A 17,393-nucleotide genomic window follows, 5' to 3' on the forward strand; every position below is an offset into this window, starting at 1 on the left:
CCCTAATAAAAAAGTAATTCAAAAAAATATTTTTTTTTAAAAACAAATTAATACTGATTTTCAAACAAACAAATGGGAAAATGGAGACATGGTTTGAAAATTAAAAAATACCACCCGTAGAGCAACAAATTATAAACCTACGTAGGAGGCGATTTTCACAAAAATGGCGCTATATACATTATCCAAACATTAGGTACGTCAGTTTTTTTTTTTTTTACTATGGCAATAATAATCATGTAAACCATGATCCTTATTTTATGGTATTTAGAATAAGTATTTACATGGGTAATAGTATGTGGTTATTTTTACTTGACATAACCTAATATTTATCTGCCAAAGAAAGGATGAAAATAAAAATATTTTTGTTTCATAATTATTGTTTAGGTCACGCATGTAAAACTACAATCAGCTGTTATTGTGTTGATGTTTTAGATCGGATGGATTTGATATAAATTTTATAGCAGACCTATAAACAAACGTCACTTTATTTTATTGTTAAATGATGCACTTTATATATTAATTATATTAATTTACATTTTTATTTTATCTGTGCTGACATAACTACCAAAAACAAAAGCATTTTATTTCAACTATCCCGTCCGCCAGATCCCAGCGCCCATTACGTAATAACGAATTAGTTGGCGATGAAAGTAGTCGGCGTAAAGCTCGCCCATTGGTCCATTTGTAGTCGAGTGAATTTATTAGTTTGGAAATTACTAATTCATTCGATAGTCGGCGTGAGGCTCGTCCATTGGTCTATTTGTACTCGAATAAATATAACGCACGCCTATTGGTCTATTCGTAGTCGAGTGAATTCATTAGTTTGGAAATTACTCATTCATCCGATAGTCGGCGTAAAGCTCGCCCATTGGTCTATTTGTAGTCGAGTGAATTCATTCTTCTTCTTCGTTTTTTCATGGCCTTTTCACATCTCAACTTGGGTGTTCTGGCCAGTGTCGAGTATTTTTGTTTTTTTTTTTTACAAATATACACATGTGTTAGTAATATAATATGTACAAGTTAGTATGTTAGTATTTAATATAATATATACATATAATAATAAAACATGTTTACAGCTTGACACCATTTACAACTAGATATTTACATAGGATTTTAAATACACGTTTATTGGGTGGGGACAGGAGAGTTAGAATAGGGAATGGGATATTAATATCAGAGAGGTCGGATAGGAAATCAGGATAACAATCATTTATGGAGCATCCAAAAAAAATATGGTTTAAATTTTCCTCATAATTCTAGCTGACATTCGCAAATGGCAGAGTCCCGGACATGGATTTTGAACAGGTGAGAACCATTGCAGCAGTGCCCAATGCGCATTCTGCATATGGAGGATGTCTCAAACTTGTTCAGAATCACTTTGGAAAACCAAGGCTTTTCTGTTACATTTGGCTTCAGTTGGAAAAGATGTTTACCCTTGGCTTGGGAGGAGGCTACCTAATATTCTGAGTGAATTCATTCGTCTACATTACTGCATTCGGGCTTTCAGTCGACTACATTTACCCATCGAATGTAGTCGACTACTTTCATCGGTACAAACAACGAAACGACCGAACAATAAATAACTCGAATTTGGGCCGGTGGCCAGTGGAGTGATTCAGAGTGATTTAATTTAATACGTTATAGTTGTGTTATAGTTTATTGCACATCGTGCAATCTGCATTTTTTTAACCAAAGGTATTCCATCAATTATTAAAAGATGTTTGCAGGTGGCTACTCGGACACTGACAGTGAAGAGGATTATTTTTTTGATAACTTTTCGACTTCATTCGTAAGTGAAAATATGTTTTATTATATTTAATATGGTTATTAATGGTGTTTTGGCCGAATAATTTGATGTTCATATGAAATCAATAACTATATTTCCATATTATTTCATATTATCCTTAATGGTGCGGAAGGCACTTAAATTATTAGATGCTTGCTTATTTTAACGGTCGATTAAGATTGTAATCAGGGATGATGTACAAATCAATTTAAATCATATTCCCCACTTAATTAATATATAAAAATAAATTATCCAACTAAGTAAGTGCTTAACACATAACTAACAGTTTTGATTAAATTTGTGTTTTTACATTTTTGGGTATAAAATTACTACTATTATTACATGCATACTAATGTTTCTTAATATTACAGGATAAGATAAAAAAACGTGTTATCAACCCAAACACAAAGTTTATTTCAAATCAGAAGCCAAAAGAAGAAATATTAGAGACTGCATGTTTGAATGGAGATTTAACTACAGTTACTGATTTTCTTTCCAGTGGTAATGTTACTTATTTACACATTTATGTTTAAACTTCAGATTTTTTGCGGCATGTAGCTTTTGCTGCCACTTTTTTTTTTTTGTTAATTTGATTTATCTAAGAACATATTGCTTACATAAAAAAAAAACTTCCATACGTGTTTTTCCAAAATAACTAATTTAGGGACAGGTATATTACATTTATTCAAATATATACTGACACTTATTAGGCGAACAACTTTGCTTCTGCCAATTTCCTGTAAACGGCTGTAGGGGTAAGTAGTGGTCGAAATAAATAAATCATACGCGTTATGCAATAAACTTAGGCATCTGTCAACCTAACTTCATAGAATCACTAGTCTGTATCACAAAGTTATTCACGATTGAAAATGACAGTTTACAAGCCAAATTTGTCAAATGCGGGAGGTTTTCTGCTTCAACATGAAGAAATCTACAGCTGAGGCTCATCGAATGCTCTCAAGTACTTGTGGTGAGGCTGATGTTAGTGGAAGAACGTGTCGTGAGAGGTTTAAATGCTTCAAGTACGGTGATTTTCACGTCTAAGACCTCTGTAGCGGTGGAAGAGAGAAGATTTTCAAAGATGCAGAATTAGAGGCATTACTTGATGAAGGCAAAAAGAATTCGCACGATCATTGGGAGTGACTCAAAAAGCAATTTCAAAATGCCTCAAAACCATGGGAATGATTCAAAATCAAGAAAATTGGGTGCAATACGTGTGGAAACAGAGAAATGTTGAACGACGTTTCTTCGCTTGTGGCTTACAGTTGCTTGAAAGGTAAAGATGGAAGGGGTTTCTGCATCGCATTGTGACTGGGGACAAAGAATGGATCGAACACGATAACCCCAAGTATACAAAATCATGGGGATTTTCCGGCTATGCATCCGCGTCGACGACCAAACCGTGTATTCACGGCTCTAAGGTCACACTCAGTATTTGGTGGGATAAATAAATAGACAGATAGTTAAAAATGCTTGCAAACATACCACTTTCTAAATTTCAAATGCAAATAAATAAGCATTATTTTTTTTTCTACAATGTTGACACTGTGGATAAGTATAAAGAAAACTTTTTATAAACTTCAACATTTTTCGTGTCACATTCTATTTCACAAATAATTGGCATTTTTTCTTGAATTGTGAGACTTTCTTTTGTTGGTAGAAATGTTAATAATTCAAGGGTTAGTTTTTAACTTATACATTATCACCCACTCGTAATGTTTATTACGCATTGACCATAGAACATTTTAAAATCTAAAAAATATTGTAAAAACCCCTGAAATAAGGATGTCGATCAAAAACTACAAAAGAACTTGTAATGTGGTACCAAGCTGGTACTCAATGAGCACAAAGCTTGGATTTTTTATACCCAATTTAACCATGTGTAAGATTTTTCAATGTTGTCACTTACACGGTGTCATAAATTTCGTCCGATCCTGACACCCAGCACCATAGATCCTCAGTTAACCGCCCGTTTGGATTTTATTACTCAGGTTCTTATTTTGAAAATTATGGTTTTAAATAATTAAAGAGTTTTTGCTAAACTGTTGACAATATTTTTGTTCAGTATGTCCGAGAAAAACTTCTTTATAAAAGTGAATGAATGTATGGAGAAAACCATAAACTAAAATGTCAACTAATGTTTTCTCATTACATCCGAGATCTTGTTTTTTCCGCAATTGTTATAACAAAGTTTGACTGTAATTCACTTTCTCTATCTTAATCAACTTACATAATGGTAAAGTACATTTTGATGTATTGATTATGTGAAATAATTTGCAGATTAATTATGATTTTTTAATTGCTAAAAGGAGATTTATAATTAAAGTTTTCTCACAGTTTGGATATGAATTTTCAGAAATAATGAAAACACAGTTAGGAATTATTCTAAATTTTTGACATATATATATGTTTTCTTTTATACTTTAGAAATGATCTTACATTAATTATTAATAAATGCTGGCTCTCAAACTGATAATAGAGCATTTCATGAAAAATTTATTATTGTCTTACAATGTATATTTATTCAATCAAATTATTTAAGCTAAATATATTTTAAACTTGCCTTAAATATAACTTAGAAGGCCAACAGGAAATTAATCTAAAACAAACAAACCAGCCAAAAGTCAGCTGTCAAACTAAAAAGCAAACTTTTCTGTGTAATTCTGACCACCAACTTAAGCAAAAAAAAATAGTGACGGTATACCAGTGATTTTTTAAAAAACTTACCGCTTTTTAATTTCAGTGGGTAATAAATAAATAAATCAGTCTTAAATTTTGTATATATGTATTTTAATAAACATCCGGGCTGAAAGAGCTAATGTTCTGTTTTGAAATGGTTACCTTTAATTGTTCAATCGTACCAGCGGCAAACTCTGGTTTTATGATCTCTACATTCAATTTCCTTGTATATTTATTACATAAATAGTCCAGATCTTGTCTCGATGTCCCTTATGTTTGTCAATGCTTCTTTTCTTTTTTTTAAACGTTTTAAACTATTCTTTTATTGTAATATTTAAACCTTATAAATTGTATACATGGACAATGTCCGTTAATAAATAAATAAAATGTAAAACACAGTTTTTCTTTTTCAGATCCTCAATTTAATCTGAATACAGTTTTAATAAGTAAAAGCCCATTGATGTGTGCAGCTTATCAATCGCAATCGCATATCGTAGAATTCTTATTAAAAAATGGAGCAGATCCAAATTTTCACTATGGTAAGGCGCTAATTATCTGATTGAAAATTGACCATTGTATTGTATATAATCATTTTTTTAAGTTCAATGTATGTAGTTATTGGTTAGAGTGCGGTATTGACGAGGAATCCATTGATTATTAATTGCTAAGTTCCTACGTTTGGGATGTATATCCCCTTTATTTTATGTTTAACCTACATCTTCCCTAAAATTCATCCTTTCTATGCTGTCTATAAACACATCAACAAACAAACAAACCATCACACTGTTTTCCGTTAGGGGCAGGCAGAGTGGATAGAATGCCACACCACTCCATCTTTACAAACGTACCTTGCTTCCTCTGCATTCATACTTATTCTCATTCATGCCCACTGATTATTCTGACTTTTGACTTATCTTAATGTATTTTTTGGATTTGGTCATGCAATGTCTTTAGGTCTTCTTTATAATATACAATAATTTTAAATATTTAACTCTCAGTAACCTGAAAGACATTTTATGTAAATGTCCATCACTATCATTTCCCCTTCCATGCTCAGTGGTGCATAGGGTGCTACATTGGCGCTCCAATTGCAAAATATCTTGATAATTTTTGTTATGTTGAAGGTGAGTGATCAGTCTTACGCTTCAGGTGCTAGTCCAGAAACAATGAAATACTGCAGTGTAGAACTACTACACTACGAGACATATATCAATAATAATTATGTATATTATTAACACATCGATATAATTGGGAAAGTCTAATAGTATAACAAGGAAATAATATAATTAATTTACTAAATGTTATTAAATATTTGGATATAACCACTAACCGACTTTTCTATGTCTGCCGGTTTTTCAAGATGTACCTGTCTCTTTGTCAGGACACCAATTATTTATTAATTAATTATTGACTCGGGTTGTTGTCCCATGGCTAGTGTCTCGGACTCACAACTGAAAGGTCCGTGGTTTGAATTCCACTCTACCCCAACTTGATTCTCATTTTCTAATAATGAGTTATTTACAACTCGTTGAAAATGGCCCTCAAAATTAAATATTTGGGTAAATCATAAGAACGTAAATTTATCTTTTTCTAAAAAAAAAATTTAAACCAACATGAAAAACCATTAACGCTGTAGTCTGGTAAAACGCACGCAAAACGAGGAAATCATACGATTTTGCCATTTTAAAACCAATGTTTTTTTAATCGCGCAATAATAAAAAAACAAATTAGAAAAAAACAATAATTTTTAAAGGTAATAGGTAAAAAATATACTTAAAGCTGCATATTATGCCATTTTAAATTTAGACTAAACTTAGGTATCTGGGATCTCAATAAAGACTATGTATCAAATTAAAATTTGTTGTAATAATTTGAAGATAATAAATTAAACATGGAAGTGGCAGAAACAATTTTTTTTTATTTTTTTAAAAAAGAATTACAAGCATTTTAAATCACATACATTTTTGTGACATTTTTCTTTATTTCTACATAAAATTATGCCTTCAGTAATACTTTAAAAAAAATCTTTATTGAAATATTTTAGTTAAAACTTTTTTTTTAAAGAAGATAATTCTGGTTGTAATACTCAATTTATAACAATATCTTATTAACGTTTTTATGACTTTCATACCTGCCCTTATCGGTACTGGTACCGGTACTCGCCCCGCACCCACCCGCGTGGGAATTCGTTTTCCCACCAAGATCTTATATAAAAAAAGTCAATGTTGCATTTTTCGTACATCCGTCATTGTTCTATGATCACGGTGAAATAATTGGTCTGTACATTATTTTTACAGATTCAGAGACACCGTTAATGTGTGCGTGCTCAAGTCCTAGTACACGTTTAATTGCTAATTATGAATGTGTGAAAAGTTTGCTTGATAAAAATGCAATCATTAATATTGGTGATAAATTCCGTGTTACTCCGCTTATGAAAGCGGTCATCACTGGCAAAGTTGATGTTGTCAAATTATTGCTAACCTCCGCCAACATAGAAATGCAGGATTGTTCCAGAAATACGGTAAAATAATTATTATCCTTGCTTTATTTTTATAATGAGGAAGTTCATTGGTTTTTTTAAATTTTTTATTTGTAAATAAAGTATTAAACAAAGCCAAATATTTATTTAGTGTATTATCAGCGCAGCGGTGTGATCTTAGAGTATATACATCTTAGAGTCCGTACTATTCCAAAGTTTGTAAAAATTTTTGAAAAGGGGGCGTGGTCGTTTGTTTAGTGAAGACGTTTTAAGTTTCCAGATGTTTATAAAACAGGGTTGTCACAAATGCACGACTTAAGGCGTTTTTTTTACAGAGATTGGTAGGGAGTAGGAAGTACAATAAAAATGTTTATTTTAATTTAGTAACAAGTTTACCAAAAATATTTTTCATACATAAAACTAAGCAATAATAAACATTATAAATGACATTGTTGGGTACATAAATTAATTTTATAAACAAATATGCAATTACATATAATAAACGAGTAAAACTGCAATAAAGTCAATTTATTGAGTTTGTAAATTAACTAATTTGTTAAAATATTGGCTTACTCTGACGGCAGGTTGTAACTAACATCTTTAAAAACTGGTTAAACTGGTTAAACCCCCGTTTGGGGGTCTCCAATGCCAAAATATTTTCCGAATTCGTTGTTTGATTTGAAAACTGAAAACAGTAATCTTTATTATTTTTTTTATTTAAACTCGTATCTTTGGATAGAGTGAAGATACCGCTTCCAATTTGGTGATTTGGAGAAATCACGCCGTTTCACCGAAAAGGTAGATAAATCAAATGTATAAGGTATTTGAATTACACAGAAACAAATGCCATAATAATTGCTCAAATGATAGTACAAAAATAGTGGTGCATTTATGTTGAAAACTACCAAAAAACGTATTAATGTGAAAATGTATAATATTTGATAAATACCTGTGATAACTGAAGCGTTTTCTCCCTTTTCCAGTTCTATTTGAACATCCTTTCATGGCACAAGTCGGCATAATGAATTTTGATGTAATAAGCACTAAATACGTTAAACAATCATCAAAATACCGACAGAGCGTTTGACAGTTCGAAGCAATACTAGCCGCGTACGTAAAAAATAAGCATCGTAAAATTCTAAAATCGACTACAAAACAAAAAATGAGGACCGTACCCACGAATTTTTTTTTGTCTTCCTTTCTCTCATTTAGAACATATTGTAAAAAATGAGTACGCTATAACAGGCATCATGCATTGGATTGGTAAAATGTTTTGTTATCCCTCTTTATTTGTATATACTCTAAGGGTGTGATTCTATAAATTTTTGAAACTACTCTGCGTGTGATATCTCAAGTTCTCTTTCCTTTCTTCTCGATGAGTTCTGCTGATTGGTCAGTTGATTTACTGTAATTTGGAAATGTATCACAACTCTTTTATCGTTGGTTGATTTGGAAGAACTAGTAACGTCATGCAAAATAGTTTGTTTTTATTAAAATATACAAAAAAAAAATGCATTTTTAAGAAACTTTGCCGTACAATTTAATGCTCCAATTTTTACCACTTGTAAGAAAACATTTTTTATGTCCAATTTCTCATAGGCCTGAACTTCCCCATACTATCCTTACTCTATTTTTATAATTACTATCCTTGCTTTATTTTTATATTTACTATCCTTTACTTTTTATATTCTTCAAAGTTCATATGATATTCATAAGTTCGTATTGTAATATGTTAACCTCGTTTAATTTAGAATAAATAAATGAATATGAATACATATTGTTAATTTATTAGTAATTCCAAATGTATATACAAAAAAATAATTTTTTGGTTCATATTTTCCAAAAATGTAAAAGGTTATTCCCCTTTTACTCACTATGCCATATCAGAGGAAATCATTAAAAATATTGTATGTTAATAATGGTGTTCAAAAAGTATTTAATCTATTGTTTATTTAATTTCAAGAATTTACAATAAAGGTTTTCATTACAACTATTTCAGGCAACTTACTATGCAATAGACCACGGAAAAGCAGATATTTTAAAAGAACTTGCTGAAAGGGGAGCTTTAGGAAACGAGGTTGAAGATAAAAAAAAATTGAAATACCTCGCTCTTAGTAAAAATAATCCTGATATCTTGTTTGTCTTAGGGCAATATTCTTTTCTTCAAGATGACTGTGATGAAAATGAAAAAAATGTATTAAGCACTGATGAATGTTGGCAAGATTTGTTTCCAGGAATATTAAGCAAAAAGTAAGTGGGTACATAATGTACAAACCTATTTAATTTTTTATAACTTGTAACCATTTCTCTAAAAGGAAAGGTAGGGAGAAGAGACAATTGCGTATACATCATTGGTAAATTTGTCATTCCGATAGTAAGCCTCATAGTAATAAAAGTTATATGACTCGTAATGGTTAATCTAATATTCTTAGTGCATTAATATTTCAAATGAATAATGTGAATACAGTAAAACCCCCTTTTTACCTTTTTCAAGGGAGCAAGAAAAAAAAGTGTAAAACTGAGGAAAACGCTAAAGTGAGAAATGAAAAATGTATGGAAAATATAGGAATTACATCAAAATAAAATTGATTTGCTGCACTATAGTGTAAATACAGGTGTTCTTTAAACCCTGTCACATCCGAAACCACACGATGATCAGTATGGGCAAGAAGACATTTTAGCATATTAAAAAAAATATTTAGAACAAAGAAAATTTTAAAAAACAAATGGTTGCTTACTTCTGCAGGAGGAAAGGAGGGGAGCGCGGTGCAGTATCATACTCCCCCCTCCCTCCTCGTTTCTCTCCTGCAGAAGTAAGCAACCGTTTGCTTTTTTTGATATTTTATTTTTTTAAATTTTATTTGTTCTAAATATTTTTTTAAATATATGTTTTTTTATGTGCCAATATGTCTTTTTGCTCATACTGACCATCATACGGATGTGACAGGGTTTAATGAACTGCCTGTATACTTCCAGAAAAAATGTAAAAACGGTGATAAGTGGAGATTGTCAAAAAATTCACTAAAAATATTCCATAATTTTTTCAAACAAAATTGTGCAATTTTTTAAAAATTTGATTTAAAACAGCGTGTTAAAATTACTTTGTGTGTAAATAAAAAAAAAATGGAATTAGAGTTTTTAATTTGCATAAAATAACATACAATATTTTTTCCCCTACATGTTGGGAAATTTTATTTATATGGTATCACTTTTTTTCTATGGCATCACTCAAAACAACTGTCTCAAAGATCGCTGAAAAATTGTTTCCACTTTTATGTCAACTTTTTAAACCATCTTTTTTATAACTTTAAATATGTATTGTTATGTTTTAAACATCGCAATTTAATGATATTAAAATTGTTTCTAAACGTTTGTCAACTGCGTATTATGATTTGTTCAATTCAATACGATGTTTTTGTTCAAATGAAAACTAAGACAACCCTAAAGGAAGACACTTAAACAAAAAGGTCAATTACACTGAACCTGCTTTGAATTTAGGTTGACAATAATTTATCCTTTATTAGTTGTTTACCCGTTTTTATTCTTCATTTACGTGGCACACGCAGTGGCGCGCGGGCCGCGGCATCATTATTACGACATAATTAGGTTTTTTGACACATCAAATGAATTCTGAAAAATTTTAAGCGTTAAACCAGGGTGATCTAAAATGTAAAGAACGTTAATTGGGGGGAAATATTTGCATGACAATGTATGAAGAAAAATGTGTACTGAACATTTCGGTGTAAAAAGCGGGAAAAAATAAAATCGAAGAACGTAAAAACGAGGTTTTACTGTATTTATAATTTAGAAAAATAAATAGTAAAAGACGTAGTTCGGTAGCAGGATGGCAAAAGGGTATAACTGTAATTTTCTTAACTGTACAGGACAACCAAATAATTATTTCTGTCTTCTTCTTTTGCCGCTCCTCCCAGAGGTTGGCGACCATCATTCTGAATTCATCACGATCCTGGGCCAGTCTAATCAGCTTCTGCATCCAGCACACCGAACCACTGTCTAAAATTACTGAACCACGATGCTCTTTTCCGCCCCATACCCTGCCCGCCCTCTATCTTTCCTTCGAAATTGAAATGAAATTTAAGTTTATCCTAAACACTCAAAATCATTTATCTAAACTATCCTAAGGCCCTAGGATGCTCTTAAATGGCAATTATACTTTGCATTCTTAACAGGATTTTCTCGCTTTTAACAATTTTACAATAACACGGCATTTACAATACTCTCAAACATACTGTTTGTGAAGTTGAAAAATCGCTCTCCAGCAAACTTAACGTTTTGGCATTAAAGATAGTTCAGAATTGAATAGACGATATTATCCTTTTGTCATATGAAAGAGCATCAAATTTTAGCATGTTTTATGTAAAAATGTATGTTTTCAAAAAGCGATATCCTTTTTCTATCAACTACCGAGTTGTTTTACTAAATACACAATACTACTCTATTCCGTTACTATGTATTTTCCTTTGCTAGTTTTCTTGTTTTTTTAGGTAAATAATATTTTGTTTTAGACCAGCTTTCTATTTTGACATTCCTCCAATACTACATGGGATGAAATGCGAAAGGTTAACGCCCTTATTTGTGGAGAAGGAAATTGATTTGGCAACATTCCTTGCTGCTGATGATAAAACATTATTGAAAATAGGTGTAAATTTTCCCTTTGAAAGGAAAAAAATTTTAAATGGCCTACAAAAATTTCACATGCGACCTTGGAATATTCAAACAGTCTTGGGATTTAAAGCAACCAAACGAATAAAATTCATGTAAGTTTACAAAGTTGTAATAATGAAAAGTGTAAAAAGAAAAGAAAAATGTTTTCTTACACGTTCCTTTTTCCTCTTTTTTCTTTTTTCCCATTGAGTAATAGTATTTATTTAAGGTAATGTATATACAGTTTTTTTTTTATTTTTGTATACCTTTAGCTTTTTATTTTATTTTCTATGGAATACGTTTTGTAACTTAAATAATATAAATAAAACTTTTGTTTTATCAATTGGTTGGAAAAAATTGCCATTTGGCAATAAGCCTGCCATAGTGAAATTTACATTATGTACAAAAAGTTAAATAATTATGGTAATAATAAAAAATTAAAGCATTTAATGTGCCGTATGTAACCGCCACGGGCAGAGTAATTTCAAAAAACCATAGCCTTGATAATACGATACATAAAAACTATTTTATTTTGCTTTATTTGATAGTCTATTAATAATTTATTTATTTTTAAACCACTGAACTTCATCATTGTGTTGTCTATGTTTTGCAATCTTTATAGTAAGAAAGAAATAGAATATGGCTCTATATTCCACAATCCTTAAATGGGCTGAGCCATGTAAGATACGGGTTCTTATAGAGGTTAACAAAGCAAACAATGACTTTATCATTTTAATCCCTATTTTTAATTTTCTATTTTTAATAAAATGTACACAAATCCCAATCAACGTTTATATTAAATCTTTATGCCAGTTGATACCTGAGATTTTGTGACTAAGTTAGAGGAGTAATTTTACAAAATGTCACTGAAAATTCATTGCCTTCAAAGTTATTTCGAAATTCTAAATTTACAAAATAAATATTCCACATAAAAAAAAACATGTATGCTATTTTTAGTTTTAAAAAAATATTCAGCAAAACATTTTTTCTTTTAAATGGTAGGTACAGAATTATCTAAAAATATACAGGTAAGACAAACATAAGAAATTTACAATAGACTGATTTGATTATGTGGAGACAGTGTTGTTACAACCAGAAGATACTCATGTAGTGTGAAATCTAAATATGAATATTTTTATTAAAAATATATGTATTTTTGTACATCTATATTTTTATGTTTATGATAAAATAACAATAACCATAAAAAGCATACAGATCATGATTAACAGTCAACAATATGAAATAATACAAGACAAATTAATATAAATCATAAATATTTGATTGGCAGACATAATAGTAAAATCACAAAAGTGTAACTTCTGGAGAGCAAACTTACATTATTATGAACCTAATTATTTCGCTACAGAACTCATATTTTGCGAAATGGGTTATTATTTACAGATCATTTTTTCTGTGTTAGGAGTAATTTTAATAAATAACAGAAATATTTCAAATACACTACTTGAACAATCAAAGATGGGACAGAATTCAGTCTACTTATACTACTAGAACTAACTTTATTTGTACCACTCAATGAATGATAGAAATGTGTCTACTTATATTACTAAGACCATTTTGTACTATTTGTGCCACTGAAAATATGGCACAAATGTGCGTACTTATTTGATTAAAACCAAATTTTAATAGATACAAAGTTGTTTATTTATATAGTTTTACGGCTAAAACAGTCTCATTTCTTTTTTTCCATTTTTGAGATATTAATGCCATTTTTTTTCCCCTACTCGTTCGAGTTTAATAAAATGGAATATTCAGAGCTAACAAAATATGACTTTCTGTTATATGAATTGAAGGAAATAAATATGAGGTCACGGCTGGCAAAAAAACAGCCAAAATGCAATGATGCTGCAACGAGCTCGTTTTAGACAGTTCAAGAAATGTTTTTTTGAAAGTGTAAAGTGCATGTTTTTGTTTATTTTTTCTATGATTGTATGATAAACATATATTAAATTACATAATTGAAAACTTATTTTATTAAATACAAGAATCCAGTGTCCCACAAATAAAGTTTTTTTCTTGTATATATACGTACATCTATTCATTAGTGGAATTATTTTGACTAGTGCGTGCATTTTTAACATTCCGATAATTTGTAATGTTCATTGCACTAGAATACAATTTATTTTTCTCTTTCAGGCCTGCGGAATGTCTCACTGACCTGGGATCTTATTTCAGAATTATTTCCGTATTGAAATCTAATTTAGAATACAACGAGAACAGAATACATAAGGATAATCCAACAATTTTTGATTCCGAGGAAGTAATTAAGTTGGGCTATAATTTTTTGGATGTAATAAAGGATACCAAAATTGAATTATATTATTTGAAACAAAGTCTTCTTAAGGTAATGTTACATTTACAATTGTCTTTTTATATATACCATGTCCCAATTTTATAGGACTTCTGTCCTGTGTTAAGTTGGGACAAAAAAAGAAATTCATAAAAAATCTTGCTTTTACAGCAAAGCATTAATTTATACCACGGGTTTTTAATTTATTGATTGGCAAAGAAAAAAAAACATTTTCACAGTTGAATATTTAAAGAAACATTATTATTTTGCGCACACAAAAGTCGGCACAGTAAAATTACTGTACCAACGTCACAAACGTGTTTTAACACTGTATTATCCCTTACATTTCAAAATAATACTATGCGTATATGTTCTGCATTCTGAATGAGGATTTTTGAAAAGGAGCAATCGCTTTGTGGGACATTCTTAATAATAACACATTTTTAATAAGGTATTTTATAATTTAGTTACTTTAAACAATGTAAATGGTTTATCATCCAAAATCGTAATATTGATGCTTTAAATATCAATGATAAAAATGCTTCAAATCCATTTAATTAAAATTTTAACTACATATCTTCTTTCAGATAAACAAGAACAATCTATCTCCCCCTGACTTGATCAAGCCAAAGAATCCTCTATCAGCAAAGTCATTCAAGAAAACTAAAATCATATTTTGCATTGCATCATCTGTAGTAGTGTGTATTGCCTTTGTTAGTTTAAAAAAGTAAAGGTAGAGGACCTGCTTAAATAATATGTCACGTCGTCGCCCCAGTACTTGTTAGTCCTATTGACCATTTTTGACAAAAATGATCTTTAAATGCAGTGGGCTTGAGAATCAAATTCTACACAATCTAAATCTAAACTAAGAAAAACACATTTATATCTACAAAAACACTCGTTACAGCAAATTTTCGAAACCAATGTCCAACGTTGTTGATTTAGTTTAAGTCCTTGAAAGACTTATGATCCTAAAAACAAAGAAAAGCCCAGTATCAAAATCTAAGAAATATTTCAATATCTTGGCAAAACATCTTGGTGGCCTCTGTGGTGTAATGGTCAAGATGCTTAATTCATACACGCAAGGTTCCGGGTTCGATTCCCGGTGATAATACAAAAAATAAATGTGATTTTTCTCAAGCCTGAGTGTTCTGTGATGTAATTCACCATTGTAATTGGGCTTCCTGGCCTATTGTGGTGAAAAAAAAAATAATTAAATTATAATGCTAACAGCGAGTGCTTGTTTGTCATATCTCCTCATAAAATGTTCCCTCATTTTTTATAGGGACACAATATCTCCTACCATAAATTACTTAAGTTTTACGTAGGCTAAAGCCGTCTTTTCACTACCAATGCCTTTTAGTTTGACACAACCGCAAACTTGTTAATTAAATTAATATTTAGAATATTAACATAATAATTACCTCCATCAATGCTTCACATTTATTTTGGAAGTATTTATAAACATTTAATTTAATTCCTTGGTCTGTTCACACAAAGGCCATCATTTTCCTAAGTTTATAGCTTCAGCTATTGTCACTGTATTTCTTTTAAAACATTATCATCAGCCTTCATTCGTCCGGTGTTGAAAAAAAGCCTCCATTCCTGACCTCCACAGTTCCCTGTCCATTGCCAGTCTGTGCCATTGATGCCCTGTCATCTTCTTAATATCGTCGGACCATCTTGCTTGTGGCCTGCCTGGATTTCTGTAGCCGGTTCTCGGTCGCCATTCCAGGATCCGTTTGGTCCATCTATAATCTGCGGTTTTAATAGTATGGCTAGCCCAGTTCCACTTTAGTAAGGCTGTTTTGTATGCTGCATACATATGCATAACCCAAATATTTTCTCCAATCCATTTATTACGTTTTCTGTCTCCCTAACTAATATTAAAAATCCCCTCCATTGCTCGTTTTGTTACACGGAGTTTTTGCATCGTGAGTTTTGTAAAAGTTGAAGTTTCAAAACCATATTGTGTTAATATTGGAAGGATACAAATGTCAAATATTTTTTTCTTTAAATGACTTGAAAAATTTTTAGGCCTGAGAATATAGGATAGCTCTCAAAGGCAGCCCATACCAGACCTCTCGCTATCTCCACCTCTTGGTTGTCCCTGCCAAGTTTGATTGTACCCCTTACAGGGCTCTGGAGATTGAATAAACACCTTACTAGAATGAACAGGCAGGCGCCGTGGCGCAGTTGGTTAGACAGCTAAATTTGAAACTGGTGTTGCGGGTTCGATTCCCGCCAGTTGCAAGAAAAAAATTCAAGGAAGATTTTTTTCTCAATTAGTCTGGGTGTTCTATATCCTTTCTTTCCCACCTGCTGACAAGCCTCTAAATAGAGGCTTAGCAGGTTAATCCTTTTAAAAAAATTAACCTTTCTGAAACTCCTATATCATCGAATTTCTGGCACAAATTGGTTATTACAAATTGTCGAAAGATAAGATGTCTTCATAAATGGCATCAAATAATCTTTATTTAAAAAGTAATAAAATTATTTCAAATTTTATAAAAACAAAAAAGAATATTTTATAATATTTAACTTACAGTTTTATTTGAATAGTTGATTTGGGATGAACTTTTCACTTCATAAGTGCGATATCTCATAAGTAGTAAAGTTTAGTTACCAACTTGTGCCAGAAATCTGAAGATATGTAGATTTGTGTCACGCTCCATACGAAAAAAATAGACTATTTTGTTTTTGGTGTAATAGGTCTCAAAAATTGTTTTTGGGTTATGGCAATAAGAAAAGTAAAAAACAACTTCTAAAAAAATCATCGTTGGCTCTCTAAAATGGATTAAAATTTAAAAAATGATAAAATTATTGCTCTAAAAGAAAAAAATTATAAAAAAAACAAAAATTTTATGTTTTTTTTCAAAACATATAACATTAATTGAATTACTCATTAAAAAACAAAATCACAAAATAAAATTAAATTTACTACAGATAAAACAAACAAAAAAAATAGCATATTGGACACGAAATTTAACATGCGTTTTTAAGGCAGTCATTAGACTTTTTAAAGCTTATTTATGGGTAATAAAATAAAATATAAAGTTTTTATAACTATAAAAAAGTACATCAAAAAAAAAATAAGCAAACAAACTTAATTTAAAATCTTTCTTAGAATTAAATGTCTGCATCGCTTTTTTCAAATTTGTGTGGCGCATATAAAAACTTCTCGTATTTTTTTTCACCAAGACATCGCATATTTCCATTGATTGTGTGTGACAGGGAATCAAAAAGTCCAACACCTTCACATTGTCGTGGTTTACTTGTTGCACCAACACTTCTTACGTTATGGATCGCAAAAACACTAGTTCTGTCAAAACAAGGTCTGTATCATGCCGGTCATTCAAACCATGATAATTATCGCATTTAACCCTTACCGGTCTAATGTCGAATCTCATTCAACATAGATTTTTTCCATATATCATACTTTTGAAAATTACAGAAACTATTTTGTTTTTTAAAAA

General features: G+C 30.7%; 1 protein-coding gene across 4 annotated transcripts; it reads left to right on the top strand.

Annotated features, from left to right (window-relative positions):
* The first annotated feature begins 1,504 nt into the window (after window positions 1–1,504).
* Gasz (ankyrin repeat, SAM and basic leucine zipper domain-containing protein 1) lies at window positions 1,505–15,153 on the top strand. 4 transcript variants are annotated; one of them, XM_088225733.1, is made up of 8 exons: window positions 1,505–1,789; window positions 2,158–2,287; window positions 4,879–5,004; window positions 6,763–6,986; window positions 8,944–9,194; window positions 11,471–11,722; window positions 13,764–13,971; window positions 14,505–15,153. In XM_088225733.1, the coding sequence occupies exons 1-8, from the start codon at window positions 1,718–1,720 to the stop codon at window positions 14,646–14,648; spliced, it is 1,407 nt and encodes a 468-aa protein (XP_088081859.1). In that variant the 5' UTR covers window positions 1,505–1,717; the 3' UTR covers window positions 14,649–15,153. The 4 variants fall into 4 exon arrangements, 2 of the variants coding, with proteins under 2 accessions (XP_088081859.1, XP_088081860.1); XR_015822197.1 differs by having other exon boundaries at window positions 1,506–1,789; window positions 11,450–11,722; XR_015822198.1 differs by having other exon boundaries at window positions 1,506–1,789; window positions 9,092–9,194.
* The last annotated feature ends 2,240 nt before the right edge of the window (window positions 15,154–17,393 follow it).

Source organism: Micrasema longulum, unplaced genomic scaffold (genome assembly GCF_059751315.1).
Source record: "Micrasema longulum isolate JH-2025_06_02 unplaced genomic scaffold, ASM5975131v1 h1tg000383l, whole genome shotgun sequence".
Taxonomy (NCBI): domain Eukaryota; kingdom Metazoa; phylum Arthropoda; class Insecta; order Trichoptera; family Brachycentridae; genus Micrasema; species Micrasema longulum.

Bases quoted from the DNA above. Each gene is read 5' to 3' on its own strand.
- Gasz (XM_088225733.1), top strand. From the start codon at position 1,718: ATGTTTGCAGGTGGCTACTCGGACACTGACAGTGAAGAGGATTATTTT. The intron at 11,723-13,763 runs GTAAGTTTACAA...TTTCTCTTTCAG, and splicing joins ACCAAACGAATAAAATTCAT to GCCTGCGGAATGTCTCACTG. The intron at 13,972-14,504 runs GTAATGTTACAT...ATCTTCTTTCAG, and splicing joins TGAAACAAAGTCTTCTTAAG to ATAAACAAGAACAATCTATC.